General features: G+C 40.3%; 1 protein-coding gene across 5 annotated transcripts in view; it reads left to right on the top strand.

Annotated features, from left to right (window-relative positions):
- Abca3 (ATP binding cassette subfamily A member 3) overlaps positions 1-19636 on the top strand; it is a 705605-nt gene that overhangs the window by 324363 nt on the left and 361606 nt on the right. For all 5 annotated transcript variants that reach the window (XM_070088958.1, XM_070088966.1, XM_070088973.1 and 2 more), the window contains 2 exons: positions 8800-8966; positions 15015-15133. In XM_070088958.1, the coding sequence (XP_069945059.1) occupies positions 8800-8966; positions 15015-15133 (286 nt within the window). The remainder of the gene's footprint in view (positions 1-8799; positions 8967-15014; positions 15134-19636) is intronic.

Below are 19636 nucleotides of genomic sequence, written 5' to 3'. Positions count from 1 at the left end.
TAGTGTCTAAGTCCTCTGGGTAAGCATCAATTAGCTTTTGAGAACACTGAGAGTACAGTGGACCCTTAGTTATCTGCCGTAATCTGCTTCAGAAGGTTGGCCTAAATTCGAAAAGGCTGAAAACCAATATAATATTTCCCATAAGAATTAATGTAAATACTGTGCAATTAATCCATTCCAGACACCCAAAAATATTAACAAAAAACACATTTTTTAAAGATTAAGTATAGTTTCATATACACAAAGCAATGAGAAATATAAAGCACTAATTTTACTAATGAATGAACATTACATACATTTATTGAAGACTCTTGTTGGCATATGGAAGAAGGGGAGAGGGAGTTGGGGTTTATTGTTTGGAAGGGGAATCCCCCTCCATAAGGACTTCAGGTAACAAGTCCCTATCCAGGGTTACTTCCCTTCTTTGTCTTTTACTGGCACTAGGATCAACTTGAGTCACTGTAACCCTGTCACACAAAGAAAATTTCCAGAGAGGTCTGTTTTTGGCATCACATTAAGATTTGTCTGAAGTGGGACAAGGTTTTGTCACTGAACATGTTGCAGATATGGCTTTTTTGAGCTTGGTCAGGGTGATATTTCTCCACAAAACTTTGAAACTCACTCTACTTTGCACACATGTCCTTAATCACTGAAGAAGGCACATTCTCCCCTCTCTCTTCCTCCTCCTCTGAAGCAATTTCCTCAGCTGTGGTCTGTTGCTGTTGCAGATGAAGGTCTTACAGCTCTTCAGTGGTTAGCTCTTCCCTGTGGCCATCCAGCAACTCTTCCACATCCTGGTCACTCACCTCCAACCCCATGGACTTCCCCAAAGCCACAACAGGCAGAGGGTTGAAAGGGTCAGGGTCAGGGTCAGCCTCAAACCCTTCAAAATCCTTCTCATTGACACATTCTGACCACAGTTTTCTCCAAGCAGAACTCAAAGTCCTGGAAGTCACTCCCTGCCAAGCCTTACCTATAAGGCTTATGCAATGGAGGATATTGAAGTGATTCCTCCAGAACTCTCTTAGGGTCAAGTCAGTGCCCGAGGTCACTTCAAAGCACCTTTGAAACATTGCTTTCATGTAGAGTTTTTTGAAGTTAGAAATGACCTGCAGGTCCATGGGCTAGATGAGAGGAGTGGTGTTAGGAGGCAAGAACTTGACTGTTATAAAACTTAACTCCACAGACAGTTGGTCTGCCAAGTTTGGAGGATGAGCAGAAGTATTGTCCAGTACCAGGAGGCACTTGAGTGGCAATTTATTTTCCTGGAGGTATTTTTTCACTCAGGCCAAACACTTCATGGACTCAGTCAATGAAAATTTGCCTTATGACCTATGCCTTATTATTAGCTTTCCACAACACGCCCAATTCACTCTTGACGACATTGTTTTTCTTAAACACTCTGGGATTTTCAGAGTGATACACCAGTAAAGGCTTCACTTTGAAATCCCCACTTGCATTACCACAGAACAAAAGAGTAAGCCTATCCTTCATAGGCTTGTCATGGCAGTGCCTTTTCCTCCTGCATGATGTAGGTCCTCTTTGGCATTTTCTTCCAAAAGAGGCCTGTTTCGTCACAATTGAACACTTGTTGGGAAGGAATCCTTCAGCCTCTACTTACTCCTTGAATTCATGCATGAATTCTTCAAGTATACTTTTGTCTGAACTTGCAGCCTCGCTATGCCTTACAACACTGTGTATGCCACTACGCTTCTTAAATCTCTCAAACCAGCCTTTCCTGGCCTTAAATTCACTAACAGCAGCACTCGTTGCAGGCATTTTCTTTGAGATTGTCATGCAACTGCCTTGCCTTTTCACAAATGATCGACTCCACAACACCATCTCCCTCTAATTGTTTATCGTTGATCCACACCAACAATAACTTCTCCACATCTTCAATTATTGGTTATCTTTGTTTCGTCAGAATATTTACCCCTTTCGCAACATTAGCTTTCTTGATTTCTACTTTCTTTGCCAGGATGGAAGTGATTGTTGATTTGGATTTCCCATACATCCTGGCAAGCTCCAGGACACATACACCACTCTCGTACTTTGCTACAATTTCTTTCTTGGATTCTATCATGTTTCTCACTTTCTTTAACAAATTTCTGGCACTCTGAACTTACTTTGGGCCCATGGTGGGTTATTTCACAATTACACTCAATCAACAACCACAAAAAATAATGGATTATAATGAAATGTTTGGATGAATGTGCAGAACCTTGCTCACTCACCCAGAGACACAGCCAGACTGACTCATGAATGCGGCATGGCGGGCAGGTGGACGTGTCCAATACGGCCAATTTCCGAGTTGCCAGCCAAAATCCAGGATAGAATTTTGGGCAAAAAAGCGGCCGAAATCCGAATTTGCCGATATCTGGAACGGCTGATATCAGAGGGTCCACTGTATCTTTTAGTTTCAGTAGATGAAGTTGGTGATACAAAATTTATCTCTGGCATTCAGATTCAGATCTCCATCAATGTGTACCTTCTTTCTGATACATTTGTACATTTGAGCTACACTGTAATCAACATTTGGTAATATTTCCTTGGCAAGTGCTTTAAATCTTTCAAAAGTCATCTCTTAACCCTTGAATGGTCCAAACGTATATATACGTTTTTTCAACATCTGAAAGTATGTAAAAAAATGTAGATCTTTTTTTTTTTGTTTTACATGTGAAAATGTGTAAAAAAACTTATCTACATTTTTTTTTTTATATTTGAAAATATGTAAAAAAATGTAGATCTACTTTTGTAGAACTATGAATTTGAACGTCGATCTGTTTGGACCGTTTAAGGGTTAAAGTGCATTATTGGTCAGCTAATGACTCGTACAGGTCTGCACATGTTTTTCAAGTTCATATCCTCATTTTGCAGAGCTTGACTTATTCTATGACATTTTTGCAAACTTTCATCCCCCATGATCAACATAAAACCAAATTTTAGTTGTTGTATCTTATAATAATAATATTTATTTATTTATTAACACACTGGCCGATTCCCACCAAGGCAGGGTGGCCTGAAAAAGAAAAACTTTCACCATCATTCACTCCATCACTGTCTTACCAGAAGGGTGCTTTACACTACAGTTTTTAAACTGAAACATTAACACCCCTCCTTCAGAGTGCAGGCACTGTACTTCCCATCTCCAGGACTCAAGTCCGGCCTGCCGGTTTCCCTGGATCCCTTCATAAATGTTACTTTGCTCACACTCCAACAGCACGTCAAGTATTAAAAACCATTTGTCTCCATTCACTCCTATCAAACACACTCACGCATGCCTGCTGGAAGTCCAAGCCCCTCGCACACAAAACAACCTCCTTTACCCCCTCCCGCCAACCTTTCCTAGGCTGACCCCTACCCCGCCTTCCTTCCACTACAGACTGATACACTCTTGAAGTCATTCTGTTTCGCTCCATTCTCTCTACATGTCCGAACCACCTCGACAACCCTTCCTCAGCCCTGTGGACAACAGTTTTGGCAATCCTGCACCTCCTCCTAACTTCCGAACTACGAATTCTCTGCATTATATTCACACAACACATTGCCCTCAGACATGACATCTTCACTGCCTCCACCCTTCTCCTCGCTGCAACATTCATCACCCATGCTTCACACTCATATAAGAGCATTGGTAAAACTATACTCTCATACATTCCCCTCTTTGCCTCCAAGGACAAAGTTCTTTGTCTCCACAGACTCCTAAGTGCTCTTCTCACCCTTTTCCCCTAATCAATTCTATGATTCACCTCATCTTTCATAGACTCATCCGCTGACACGTCCACTCCTAAATATCTGAATACATTCACCTCCTCCATACTCTCTCCCTCCAAACTGATATCCAATCTTTCATCACCTAATCTTTTTGTTATCCTCATAACCTTACTCTTTCCTGTATTTGCTTTTAATTTTCTTCTTTTACATACCCTACCAAATTCATCCACCAATCTCTGCAACTTCTCTTCAGAATCTCCCAAGAGCACAGTGTCATCAGCAGAGAGCAACTGTGACAACTCCCACTTTGTGTGATTCTTTATCTTTTAACTTCACGCCTCTTGCCAAGACCCTCGCATTTACTTCTCTTACAACCCCATCTATAAATATATTAAACAACTACGGTGACATCACACATCCTTGTCTAAGGCCTACTTTTACTGGGAAATAATCTCCCTCTTTCCTACATACTCTAACTTGAGCCTCACTATCCTCGTAAAAACTCTTCACTGCTTTCAGTAACCTACCTCCTATACCATACACCTGCAATGTCTGCCACATTGCCCCCCTAGCCACCCTGTCATATGCCTTTTCCAAATCCATAAATGCCACAAAAACCTCTTTAGCCTTATCTAAATACTGTTCACTTATATGTTTCACTGTAAACACCTGGTCCACACAACCCCTACCTTTCCTAAAGCCTCCTTGTTCATCTGCTATCCTATTCTCCATCTTACTCTTAATTATTTCAATAATAACTCTACCATACACTTTACCAGGTATACTGAACAGACTTATCCCCCTATAGAAAGCCAAACAACTATACTACTCCAGTAGATTCACTGACACAAGAGGAGATATAAAAAAGACCTGGAAAACACTCTCTCAGATTCTAGGGACCGACAAACTGAGAAAAACCAAGAATATTGTCCTAACTAAACCTAATGAAACACCACTGCAACCCACTGACACAGCTAACAAGATAAATGACTTCTTCTCAACCATAGGTTCTAATCTCGCCAATAAAATCCCACGTACCAATGCCCATGCCGGGGACTACCTAGATGGGAATTTCCCAAATTCCTTCTATCTTGCTCCAACTGAGCCCACGGAAGTCACCGAGATTATAAAGTCACTTAAAAATAACTCGGGGAATCTGTCTCATGTCCCACCATTATTGTACAAGAGAGCGGCCCATGTCCTCTTGCATACTATCTCATTACTTTTTAACAAGTCACTAGAAACTAGCACCTTCCTGAAACTACTCAAGATGGCATGGGTTACACCAATACATAAAGGTGGTGACCCTACAGATTTAAACAACTATAGGCCAATATCAAACTTACCATTGCTATCCAAAATCTTTGAGAAACTCGTGCACAGGAGACTATATTCATTTATAACGGCACAAAACATACTCAACCCCTGCCAATTTGGATTCAGGAAAAATAAAAGCACTAACGATGCAATCATAAAAATGCTAGATCTGCTTTACACAGCATTGGAAAATAAGGAATATCCACTAGGAATTTTTATTGACCTAAGAAAAGCTTTTGACACAGTAGACCACGGCATCCTACTCCACAAACTTGACCATTATGGTATAAGAGGCCATGTGCTTGCATATTTCAAATCTTACCTTACTAATAGGTATCAGTTTGTCACCATTAAAGACACAGCATCAACAACACAGCCACTTGATACTGGAGTTTTGTAGGGAAGTGTCCTTTGTCCCCTGCTCTTCCTCATATACATCAATGATCTTCCAAATGTATCTCAACACCTGAACCCCATTCTCTTTGCTGACGACACGACTTGTGTCATCTCTCACCCTAATCTTGCCACCCTCAACACCATTGTTAACGAGGAGCTGATCAAAATATCGACTTGGATGACAGCCAATAAACTTACACTTAACGCTGGCAAAACCTACTACATTATGTTTGGTAGCAGAGCAGGAGATGCGCAAATTAACATTAAGATTGACAACACTAATTGCCAGGCATAATGAGGGCAAATTCCTAGGCCTATACCTCGACAACAACCTGAACTTCAGCACCCATATCCAACACATAACCAAAAAAGTATCCAAAACGGTTGGGATCCTCTCCAAGATACGATACTACGTGCCGCAAACTGCCCTTCTCACACTATACCATTCACTTATATAGCCATACCTCACCTATGCTATCTGTGCTTGGGGTTCAACTGCAGCAACACACCTAAAGCCAATAATAACCCAACAAAAAGCCGCATTGAGAATAATCACTATATCCCATCCCTGGCAACACACCCCCCCACTCTTCATAGATCTAAACTTACTCCCTGTTCGGTACATCCACACTTACTACTGTGCAATCTACATCTACAGGACCTTAAATTCCAATATTAACCTTGACCTAAAACGCTTTCTTGATAGTTGTGACAGAACCCACAGGCACAACACCAGACACAAACATCTCTATGACATTCCCCGTGTCCGACTAAACCTTTACAAAAGTTCAGTGTATGTCAAAGGCCCTAAAATCTGGAACACCCTACCTGAAAATTCTAAAACTGCAGACACATTCATCACCTTCAAAACTACCATTAGAAAACATCTTATCTCCCTGATGCACCCTGTCAACTAATTATACGAATACCACCTGGTGGTTCACACTTACACTCACTCACCCATTTGACCATAAACAGAAATATCAATCTCAATCTCAAAATAATGAATCTTAACTAGTCAAAAGTTGACCTGTGATACTCTAATACTGAAACTATGTATAGTGCCAAAACAAAAGCATTCACATTGCTAAACTCACAAACTAGTATTTAGTCACTTAGCCATAATACCAACTTACCTCATAATTTTGTAATATTTTAAACTTAAGATTTAATCTAAGTCTGCCCGAAATGCCTAGCCATGCTAGGTGTTCTAGTGGTACACTCTGTAATCATTATTTTACTACATGTAAGCCACACAATAACCAAATTCTGTAAACTCAGCATTGTAATCCTTATAGAGAATAAAATTTGAATTTGAATTTGAATATAATTTTTGCACTCTCTTTTGTCCCCTTTGCCTTTATACAAAGGAACTATGCATGCTCTCTGCCAATCCCTAGGTACCTTACCCTCTTCCATACATTTATTAAATAATTGCACCAACCACTCCAAAACTATATCCCCACCTGCTTTTAACATTTCTATCTTTATCCCATCAATCCCAGCTGCCTTACCCCCTTTCATTTTACCTTCTGCCTCACGAACTTCCCCCACACTCACAACTGGCTCTTCCTCACTCCTACAAGATGTTATTCCTCCTTGCCCTATACATGAAATCACAGCTTCCCTATCTTCATCAACATTTAACAATTCCTCAAAATATTCCTTCCATATTCCCAATAACTCTAACTCTCCATTTAATAACTCTCCTCTCCTATTTTTAACTGACAAATCCATTTGTTCTCTAGGCTTCCTTAACTTATTAATCTCACTCCAAAACTTTCTTATTTTCAACAAAATATGTTAATAACATCTCACCCACTCTCTCATTTGCTCTCTTTTTACATTGCTTCACCACTCTCTTAACCTCTCTTTTTCTCCATATACTCTTCCCTCCTTGCATCACTTCTACTTATTATTATTATTATTATTATTATTATTATTATTATTATTATTATTATTATTATTATTATTATTATTATAATATCTTTATTTCTACAAGTACATCAACAAGGTATACAGGCCTAGCTGACATCAGTGGCATACTGTACTACTATACAGAAAGCTGCTTGTTATGAAGAGCATTTCAGGCAAATTAGGTTATTTTTGTTCTAGGATGAGACCCACCCTAGTTGACTAACACCCCAATGTTATTTTAAGTCACTCTGTCTGACTTTTTTTGGTTATCCTGGGTTCTCTACACATATGCTGCTATGTAAGATAATTCTATGTAACTGTATTTGTGTATACTGAATAAACATAAGTTATGTGAAAAAATAAAATAGTGAAAAAAACAACAAACCTTCAAATACAAGTAAACTAAAGTTTACCGGGTGAGCGGCAGTCGCCGCTGTTGCAATACGCGGCTCATTTTCTGCAAACTTCATGCATCCATATCTCCGTAAGTATTGATGGTAAATTTTTTTTGTTTATCCTGTAATGTTTAGAAAAAAAAACTCTATTTTTTCATAAGAAAAAATAATTTTTTTTTTTTGAAATTTGCCGACCCTGTGAACGAGTTTCGGAGAGGGCCTGTCGACCCTCAAAGGGTTAATAGATATGAACCCTTCAGAAATATTATCCTTGAATAAGTCTACCCACTACTTTTTGACAAAATTGTTAACCTTAGATAACAAAAAAAGGCACAATACCGTGACTGGAACGATACACAAATAACCCGTACATATAAGAGAGGAGCCCACGACGACGTTTTGGTCCGACTTGGACCATTTACGAAGTCACACAGTGTGACTTTGTAAATGGTCCAAGTCGGACCGAAACATCTTCGTAGACTCCTCTCTACTATGTTTGGGTTATCTGTGTATTGTTAACCTTAGAACTGTACCCTATACTCAAGTGTGTAGTATAGCAGTGAATATTTTAAGAAGTTTATTTATACACTTTCTAATTTAAATGATTTTCGAAGATGTAAATCTTTTAATTTACCTCACATTTATGTTCATTTGTGTTTTGTAATAGATTCAACAAACGTTCTGATAAAACATGTTCCTAAAGTTATTTTTTTACAGTGTTTTTTTCAGTAGAAATGCAGCAAATGCCTTACTTGGACCATTTACGAAGTCACACAGTGTGACTTTGTAAATGGTCCAAGTCGGACCGAAACATCTTCGTAGACTCCTCTCTACTATGTTTGGGTTATCTGTGTATTGTTAACCTTAGAACTGTACCCTATACTCAAGTGTGTAGTATAGCAGTGAATATTTTAAGAAGTTTATTTATACACTTTCTAATTTAAATGATTTTCGAAGATGTAAATCTTTTAATTTACCTCACATTTATGTTCATTTGTGTTTTGTAATAGATTCAACAAACGTTCTGATAAAACATGTTCCTAAAGTTATTTTTTTACAGTGTTTTTTTCAGTAGAAATGCAGCGAATGCCTTACCCGCCATTCATAGATGATAATTACCTGGTGGCATTACAGGCATGGCTGCCATTTGTTCTTCTGTTATCATACATTTATCCTGCTATCAATATTGTCAAGAGCGTTGTCTACGAGAAAGAAAGAAAACTGAAGGTAATTGTAACATTTGTCTATATTGAATGACTGCACATTATCTCAGGATTTAACTGTATGAAATCTGTTTAGATTACAGTAACATTCACTTTATGTTGAATGACTACTGTAACAGTAATACAGAACATCTTTTATGAATGTTAAACATTACAGACCACCCATTCCTCAAACTCTAAAAATCTGATGATACTTTTATTTTTGTTTATTTTTACTACATAGACTTATTCCCAGCAAAGAAGAAAACATATACTCCATCACTCATTCAGTACCTTGCTGGAAGTGTGCAGAATCACTATTGAAATGATCCTTTAATTGCAGCATCCTCTCCCATCCTTCAGAGCTTAAGCACTGCACTTTCCACCTCTAGAACTCAACTCCCGCTTCAATTGTGAAGTTTTTGCTATTATTGGCTGGTTGTGACAAACACCTGTTGCATGGAACAGACACTTTTACAATTTTTTTTTCTTTTTTCATTTTGTAATAGGTCTTTAAACTTAAGCATGTATTAATTATCTCATTAAAATATAGTCAAGAACAATCTTGAAGAAGAAAAACACAATATTTGAAGTTCAGTGGTACTTTGGGATACGAACAGCTCAAAACTCGAACAGTTATGTAAATGCATTTATGTAAGTGCTTTTGTAAGTGTATTTTTGAGGGTATGAAATGGATTAATCTGATTTACATTATTCCTTTTGGGAACAAATTCATTTAGTATCAGCACTCGAACAAGCTTCTGGAATGAAAAAAAAATTGTATCCCGAGGTACCACTGTGTTAATCCTAGAGGACTCTTAGCTCTGGAAAACCAAAAAAGAGCCAGGCTGTGTTGGTTATTAGACATTCTCAAAACATGGATACAAATAGTTATTGTTGGACTTTAAGATAAGATTTGTTCAGATTTTTATCCCAGAGGGTTAGCCGCCTAGGATAACCCAAGAAAGTCAGTGCATCATTGAGGACTGTCTTTCTTATTTTCATTGGGGTCCTTTAATCTTGTTGCCCAGGATGTGACCCACACCAGTCGACTAACACCCAGTTACCTACTTACTGCTAGGTAAACAGGGACAGCAGGTGTAGGGGAAACATGCTTAATGTTTCCACCCATACTGGAGATTGAACCAGGGAAACTCAGTGTGTGTGTGAGGTGAGTGCTCTGCCAACCCAGCCACCAGACTTTGTTTTTTCATTAAATTTAAACTGTCAGTGATATTATATCCTTGAGGAAGTTTTAGATTTTTTTTTTTTTGCTTTGCATGTTCCAGTTTAGAAATTTTGCAAATAATAATGGAGTAGTGGCTTGTGTGTAATAACAAGAGAAGGGGTTACTAGCCCCTTGCTCCCGGCATTTTAGTCGCCTCTTACAACACGCATGGCTTATGGAGGAAGAATTCTGTTCCACTTCCCCATGGAGACAAGAGGAAATAAATAGGACCAAGAACTATAAAGAAATTAGAAGAAAACCCAGAGGGGTGTGTGTATATATGCTTGTGCATGTATGTGTAGTGTGACCTAGGTGTAAGAAAAAGTAGCAAGATGTACCTGAAATCTTGCATGTTTTTTTTTTTTTTTTTTATTATCACACCGGCCGATTCCCACCAAGGCAGGGTGGCCCGAAAAAGAAAAACTTTCACCATCATTCACTCCATCACTGTCTTGCCAGAAGGGTGCTTTACACTACAGTTTTTAAACTGCAACATTAACACCCCTCCTTCAGAGTGCAGGCACTGTACTTCCCATCTCCAGGACTCAAGTCCGGCCTGCCGGTTTCCCTGAATCCCTTCATAAATGTTACTTTGCTCACACTCCAACAGCACGTCAAGTATTAAAAACCATTTGTCTCCATTCACTCCTATCAAACACGCTCACGCATGCCTGCTGGAAGTCCAAGCCCCTCGCACACAAAACCTCCTTTACCCCCTCCCTCCAACCCTTCCTAGGCCGACCCCTACCCCGCCTTCCTTCCACTACAGACTGATACACTCTTGAAGTCATTCTGTTTCGCTCCATTCTCTCTACATGTCCGAACCACCTCAACAACCCTTCCTCAGCCCTCTGGACAACAGTTTTGGTAATCCCGCACCTCCTCCTAACTTCCAAACTACGAATTCTCTGCATTATATTCACACCACACATTGCCCTCAGACATGACATCTCCACTGCCTCCAGCCTTCTCCTCGCTGCAACATTCATCACCCACGCTTCACACCCATATAAGAGCGTTGGTAAAACTATACTCTCATACATTCCCCTCTTTGCCTCCAAGGACAAAGTTCTTTGTTTCCACAGACTCCTAAGTGCACCACTCACTCTTTTTCCCTCATCAATTCTATGATTCACCTCATCTTTCATAGACCCATCCGCTGACACGTCCACTCCCAAATATCTGAATACGTTCACCTCCTCCATACTCTCTCCCTCCAATCTGATATTCAATCTTTCATCACCTAATCTTTTTGTTATCCTCATAACCTTACTCTTTCCTGTATTCACCTTTAATTTTCTTCTTTTGCACACCCTACCAAATTCATCCACCAATCTCTGCAACTTCTCTTCAGAATCTCCCAAGAGCACAGTGTCATCAGCAAAGAGCAGCTGTGACAACTCCCACTTTGTGTGTGATTCTTTATCTTTTAACTCCACGCCTCTTGCCAAAACCCTCGCATTTACTTCTCTTACAACCCCATCTATAAATATATTAAACAACCACGGTGACATCACACATCCTTGTCTAAGGCCTACTTTTACTGGGAAAAAATTTCCCTCTTTCCTACATACTCTAACTTGAGCCTCACTATCCTCGTAAAAACTCTTCACTGCTTTCAGTAACCTACCTCCTACACCATACACTTGCAACATCTGCCACATTGCCCCCCTATGTGGCAGATGTTGCAAGTTTATGAGACAGAAATAAGACACCAGCAATCCTACCATCATGTAAAACAGTTACAGGCTTTCGTATTAGGATATGTCTGCCCGAAATGCCCTGGCACGATAGTGGCTTTCTTTGTACTTAACTGATCAAAATTGTCAATACACATTTTAATACTGCAAAGAAATAAAATCTTTATCTTTTATCATATCTTTAGAAATTTGCCCTCTGTGTATCTTGAAATGGGTGAACCATTTATCAGTATGTTTAGCTGTACATTTGAAGCTCCGTTTCCAAATAGCATGAAGTAGGTTTTGTCTATATTGAGAGTAAGTTTGTTGGTAGTCATCCAAGTAGATATTTTTAGTAGTTCGTGATTTACAGTGTCTGTTAATATACATAGTTGGATTTGAGTGAGAGAAGACATAAGCAGTGTCATCTGCAAATGAAATGGGTTTAAGGAGTTCAGATGCATTTGGGAGGTCATTTATGTAGATGTGAAAGAGAAGTGGGCCAAGGACACTGTCCTGTGGGACTCCAACAAGAACAGATTGTATAGTGGAGTTAGCACCATTTGTGTATACATACTGGTTTATATTGCTAAGTTTTTAAGTCATCAAGAGAGTGTCCTCTGACCCCGTAATGGTCAAGTTTTAGGAACAATAGGTTATGGTCAGCTGTGTCAAAATCTTTTCGTAGGTCTATGAAAAGTCCCAGGGATATTTCATTTTGTTTTTGATTGTCGAATATTTTACCTGGAGTTTACCTGGAGAGAGTTCCGGGGGTCAATGCCCCCGCGGCCCGGTCTGTGACCAGGCCTCCTGGTGGATCAGAGCCTGATCAACCAGGCTGTTACTGCTGGCTGCACGCAAACCAACGTGCGAGCCACAGCCCGGCTGGTCAGGAACCGACTTTAGGTGCTTGTCCAGTGCCAGCTTGAAGACTGCCAGGGGTCTGTTGGTAATCCCCCTTATGTATGCTGGGAGGCAGTTGAACAGTCTCGGGCCCCTGACACTTATTGTATGGTCTCGTAACGTGCTAGTGACACCCCTGCTTTTCATTGGGGGATGTTGCATTGTCTGCCAAGTCTTTTGCTTTCGTAGTGAGTGATTTTCTTGTGCAAGTTCAGTACTAGTCCCTCTAGGATTTTCCAGGTGTATATAATCGTGTATCTCTCCCGCCTGCGTTCCAGGGAGTACAGGTTCAGGAACGCAGGCGGGAGAGATACATGATTATATACACCTGGAAAATCTTAGAGAGACTAGTTCATGCATATGTATAATTGTATCATTAGTACTTTTTTTCAGTCTAAATCCAAACTGATGGGTTAAGTATGTTGTGAGATACTGTACTATGTAGGAGTAGACTTGTTTGTGAATTAGTTTTTCAAAAATTTTAGATAGTATGGGCAAGTTTGATATAGGCCTATAGAAATAGAGTATTAAAAGAGTATTTGGGTAGTTACCAGTGAGGTAGTCTTTTGGCTGAATGTTTGAGTTTGGGATTTTGCTTGCTTGTATGAGAAGAAAATGTTCAAAGAGCTCCAGGGGAGAATTTTGAGTTTTTCCTGAAGTACATTTATACTCTTCTCTGAGTATGAGGGTCCTCGGTCTAGTTCTAGACCGAACAGAACACAGAGAGTAGTAGTCAACAGAGTAAAGTCCGAGGCAGGCACGGTGAAAAGCTCTGTTCCACAAGGCACAGTACTCGCTCCCATCTTGTTCCTCATCCTCATATCTGACATAGACAAGGATGTCAGCCACAGCACCGTGTCTTCCTTTGCAGATGACACCCGAATCTGCATGACAGTGTCTTCCATTGCAGACACTGCAAGGCTTCAGGCGGACATCAACCAAATCTTTCAGTGGGCTGCAGAAAACAATATGAAGTTCAACAATGAGAAATTTCAATTACTCAGATATGGTAAACACGAGGAAATTAAATCTTCATCAGAGTACAAAACAAATTCTGGCCACAAAATTGAGCGAAACACCAACGTCAAAGACCTGGGAGTGATCATGTCGGAGGATCTCACCTTCAAGGACCATAACATTGTATCGATCGCATCTGCTAGAAAAATGACAGGATGGATAATGAGAACCTTCAAAACGAGGGATGCCAAGCCCATGATGACACTCTTCAGGTCACTTGTTCTATCTAGGCTGGAATATTGCTGCACACTAACAGCACCTTTCAAGGCAGGTGAAATTGCTGACCTAGAAAATGTACAGAGAACCTTCACGGCGCGCATAACGGAGATAAAACACCTCAATTACTGGGAGCGCTTGAGGTTCCTGAACCTGTATTCCCTGGAATGCAGGCGGGAGAGATACATGATTATATACACCTGGAAAATCCTAGAGGGACTAGTACCGAACTTGCACACGAAAATCACTCACTACGAAAGCAAAAGACTTGGCAGACGATGCAACATCCCCCCAATGAAAAGCAGGGGTGTCACAAGCACGTTAAGAGACCATACAATAAGTGTCAGGGGCCCAAGACTGTTCAACTGCCTCCCAGCATACATAAGGGGGATTACCAACAGACCCCTGGCAGTCTCCAAGCTGGCACTGGACAAGCACCTAAAGTCGGTTCCTGATCAGCCGGGCTGTGGCTAGTACGTTGGTTTGCGTGCAGCCAGCAGTAACAGCCTGGTTGATCAGGCTCTGATCCACCAGGAGGCCTGGTCACAGACCGGGCCGCGGGGGCGTTGACCCCCGGAACTCTCTCCAGGTAAACTCCAGGTACCACCATATACTTTTAGTGCTCTTTCTGTATATAAATTTTACAGTATATCATTTGCAGTAGTGTTTTCTATTCAAGAAATAGTTATATGTAAAATAATTTATTGTTTAAATTTAAAAAATAATTTTTGCATTGCTTTAATAGTGTCTCAGTGTGTGTTTATGTACATGAGTAAGAGAGTTGGATTTAAATGAGACATACACATAAGATAAAACAGTTATCAAAGCTTATTGCTGTAGTAGCAATGAAAATGGGTTGTGCAAATATTTTTGTTAGTGGGATGGATTTGAGAAAGACCTGCCCAGTAAGGGCCAATAGGCCTGTTGCAGTATTCTTCCTTTCTTACATTTACCATTAATAATTTAAGCATCTGTTCTTGTACAAAAGTAACGAACGTAACAAAATTTATAATTTTCTAAAAAATTTCAGGAATCAATGAAGATGATGGGTTTACAGAACTGGTTACATTGGTCAGCCTGGTTTATTAAATCTTTCATGTTCCTAGCTACATCAACAGTTTTCATCACTGTTCTTCTCTGTACGCACTGGTAGGTATTTTTGTGAATATTTTTGTGCAGCACTACTCTGCATAATAAAGCATGTCATATATTGGTTTGCTAAGGCATTTGATTTTTGCTCCGATTCAAGTTCTATTATCATACATGCTAACACTCATGCATGCAGTATTCAGCTATCATACATTTACATATAGTGCGCTTTTTTTAGCAGAACTTGCCAGTGTGGTTTATTTGGCAAGGGTCATATTTTCCTATTTTGCAATGTTAATTCAGTCAAACCTCCACATTCATTGCAACTTCATTCACTAAATTGTCTTTCATTGAAGGGCTCATCCACAAAAAAATTAAGTCACTTACTATTGCTGGGTCTTCACACTGTCATGGGAACTGTTGTAAGTTCTTCACATGTGATACTTGTATAATACATATATATGTTTTATGATAAAATTTTGACAATTATTTTGTTTAATTATTCATTCATCAAATGTATATCCATTTTGTCCATGATCATTCTATGCATGTTTGGCTTCCTCATAGGCTTGTAGTAAAAAAATTAGTTAATATATTTTTTCTTAAGATTTTGGTTCTATATTAACTCTTAAACTGTCCACACGTAGATCTACGTGCAAGTGCGGGGGGATCCAGACGTAGATCAGTGTTATATTTTTCATTCCTTCAAATTTGGCGCGGTAGGTAGTAGGTTGGTAGACAGCAACCACCCAGGGAAGTACTACCGTCCTGCCAGATGACTGTGAAACAGAAACCTGTAACTGTTTTGCATGATGGTAGGATTGCTGGTTTCTTTTTCTGTCTCATAAAAACGCTAGATAACAGGGATATCTTGCTACTCCTACTTACACTTTGGTCACACTTCACAGACACGCACATGCATATATATATATATACATACATCTAGGTTTTTCTCCTTTTTCTAAATAGCTCTTGTTCCTCTCTATTTCTTCTATTGTCCATGGGGAAGTGGAAAAGAATCTTTCCTCCGTAAGCCATGCGTGTCGTATGAGGCGACTAAAATGCCAGGAGCAATGGGCTAGTAACCCCTTCTCCTGTAGACTTTTACTAAAAGAGAGAAGAAGAAAAACTTTATAAAACTGGGATGCTTAAATGTGTGTGGATGTAGTGCGGATGACAAGAAACAGATGATTGCTGATGTTATGAATGAAAAGAAGTTGGATGTCCTGGCCCTAAGCGAAACAAAGCTGAAGGGGGTAGGGGAGTTTCGGTGGGGGGAAATAAAGGGATTAAATCTGGAGTATCTGAGAGAGTTAGAGCAAAGGAAGGGGTAGCAGTAATGTTGAATGATCAGATATGGAAGGAGAAAAGAGAATTTGAATGTGTAAATTCAAGAATTATGTGGATTAAAGTAAAGGTTGGATGCGAGAAGTGGGTCATAATAAGCGTGTATGCACCTGGAGAAGAGAGGAATGCAGAGGAGAGAGAGAGATTTTGGGAGATGTTAAGGGAATGTATAGGAGCCTTTGAACCAAGTGAGAGAGTAATTGTGGAAGGGGACCTGAATGCTAAAGTAGGAGAAACTTTTAGAGAGGGTGTGGTAGGTAAGTTTGGGGTGCCAGGTGTAAATGATAATGGGAGCCCTTTGATTGAACTTTGTATAGAAAGGGGTTTAGTTATAGGTAATACATATTTTAAGAAAAAGAGGATAAATAAGTACAGTATACAAGATATGATGTAGGGCGAAATGACAGTAGTTTGTTGGATTATGTATTGGTAGATAAAAGACTGTTGAGTAGACTTCAGGATGTACATGTTTATAGAGGGGCCACAGATATATCAGATCACTTTCTAGTTGTAGCAACATTGAGAGTAAAAGGTAGATGGGATACAAGGAGAATAGAAGCATCAGGGAAGAGAGAGGTGAAGGTTTATAAACTAAAAGAGGAGGCAGTTAGGGTAAGATATAAACAGCTATTGGAGGATAGATGGGCTAATGAGAGCATAGGCAATGGGGTCGAAGAGGTATGAGGTAGGTTTAAAAATGTAGTGTTAGAGTATTCAGCAGAAGTTTGTGGTTACAGGAAAGTGGGTGCGGGAGGAAAGAGGAGCGATTGGTGGAATGATGATGTGAAGAGAGTAGTAAGGGAGAAAAAGTTAGCATATGAGAAGTTTTTACAATGTACAAGTGATGCAAGGAGGGAAGAGTATATGGAGAAAAAGAGAGAGGTTAAGAGAGTGGTGAAGCAATGTAAAAAGAGAGCAAATGAGAGAGTGGGTGAGATGTTATCAACAAATTTTGTTGAAAATAAGAAAAAGTTTTGGAGTGGGATTAACAAGTTAAGAAAGCCTAGAGAACAAATGGATTTGTCAGTTAAAAATAGGAGAGGAGAGTTATTAAATGGAGAGTTAGAGGTATTGGGAAGATGGAGGGAATATTTTGAGGAATTGTTAAATGTTGATGAAGATAGGGAAGCTGTGATTTCATGTATAGGGCAAGGAGGAACAACATCTTGTAGGAGTGAGGAAGAGCCAGTTGTGAGTGTGGGGGAAGTTCGTGAGGCAGTAGGTAAAATGAAAGGGGGTAAGGCAGCCGGGATTGATGGGATAAAGATAGAAATGTTAAAAGCAGGTGGGGATATAGTTTTGGAGTGGTTGGTGCAATTATTTAATAAATGTATGGAAGAGGGTAAGGTACCTAGGGATTGGCAGAGAGCATGCATAGTTCCTTTGTATAAAGGCAAAGGGGATAAAAGAGAGTGCAAAAATTATAGGGGGATAAGTCTGTTGAGTATACCTGGCAAAGTGTATGGTAGAGTTATTATTGAAAGAATTAAGAGTAAGACGGAGAATAGGATAGCAGATGAACAAGGAGGCTTTAGGAAAGGTAGGGGGTGTGTGGACCAAGTGTTTACAGTGAAACATATTAGTGAACAGTATTTAGATAAGGCTAAAGAGGTCTTTGTGGCATTTATGGATTTGGAAAAGGCGTATGACAGGGTGGATAGGGGGGCAATGTGGCAGATGTTGCAGGTGTATGGTGTAGGAGGTAGGTTACTGAAAGCAGTGAAGAGTTTTTACAAGGATAGTGAGGCTCAAGTTAGAGTATGTAGGAAAGAGGGAAATTATTTCCCAGTAAAAGTAGGCCTTAGACAAGGATGTGTGATGTCACCGTGGTTGTTTAATATATTTATAGATGGGGTTGTAAGAGAAGTAAATGCGAGAATCTTGGCAAGAGGCGTGGAGTTAAAAGATAAAGAATCACACATAAAGTGGGAGTTGTCACAGTTGCTCTTTGCTGATGACACTGTGCTCTTGGGAGATTCTGAAGAGAAGTTGCAGAGATTGGTGGATGAATTTGGTAGGGTGTGCAAAAGAAGAAAATTGAAAGTGAATACAGGAAAGAGTAAGGTTATGAGGATAAAAAGATTAGGTGATGAAAGATTGGATATCAGATTGGAGGGAGAGAGTATGGAGGAGGTGAATGTATTCAGATATTTGGGAGTGGACGTGTCAGCGGATGGGTCTATGAAAGATGAGGTGAATCATAGAATTGATGAGGGGAAAAGGGTGAGTGGTGCACTTAGGAGTCTGTGGAGACAAAGAACTTTGTCCTTGGAGGCAAAGAGGGGAATGTATGAGAGTATAGTTTTACCAATGCTCTTATATGGGTGTGAAGCATGGGTGATGAATGTTGCAGCGAGGAGAAGGCTGGAGGCAGTGGAGATGTCATGTCTGAGAGCAATGTGTGGTGTGAATATAATGCAGAGAATTCGTAGTTTGGAAGTTAGGAGGAGGTGCGGGATTACAAAAACTGTTGTCCAGAGGGCTGAGGAAGGGTTGTTGAGGTGGTTCGGACATGTGGAGAGAATGGAGCGAAACAGAATAACTTCAAGAGTGTATCAGTCTGTAGTGGAAGGAAGGCGGGGTAGGGGTCGGCCTAGGAAAGGTTGGAGGGAGGGGGTAAAGGAGGTTTTGTGTGCGAGGGGCTTGGACTTCCAGCAGGCATGCGTGAGCGTGTTTGATAGGAGTGAATGGAGACAAATGGTCTTTAATACTTGACGTGCTGTTGGAGTGTGAGCAAAGTAACATTTATGAAGGGGTTCGGGGAAACCGGCAGGCCGGACTTGAGTCCTGGAGATGGAAAGTACAGTGCCTGCACTCTGAAGGAGGGGTGTTAATGTTGCAGTTTAAAAACTGTAGTGTAAAGCACCCTTCTGGCAAGACAGTGATGGAGTGAATGATGGTGAGAGTTTTTCTTTTTCGGGCCACCCTGCCTTGGTGGGAATCGGCTAGTGTGATAATAAAATAAAATAAAATTTGGCGCGATAGGCCTGAGTCACCTAGACATGAAAGAATGGGTCTGTGCACTCAGTGTTTACCTGGAGTTTACCTGGATGGAGTTCCGGGTGTCAACGCCCCTGTGGCCTGGTCTGTGACCAGGCCTCATGGTGGATCAGAGCCTGATCAACCAGGCTGTTACTGCTGGCTGCACACAATGCAACGTATGAGCCACAGCCCGGCTGGTCAGGTACTGACTTTAGGTGCTTGTCCAGTGCCTGC

Source organism: Cherax quadricarinatus, chromosome 2 (genome assembly GCF_038502225.1).
Source record: "Cherax quadricarinatus isolate ZL_2023a chromosome 2, ASM3850222v1, whole genome shotgun sequence".
NCBI lineage: Eukaryota > Metazoa > Arthropoda > Malacostraca > Decapoda > Parastacidae > Cherax > Cherax quadricarinatus.
Note: the sequence above shows the minus strand (reverse complement) of the source record. Positions and strands in the feature narration are given on the sequence as shown.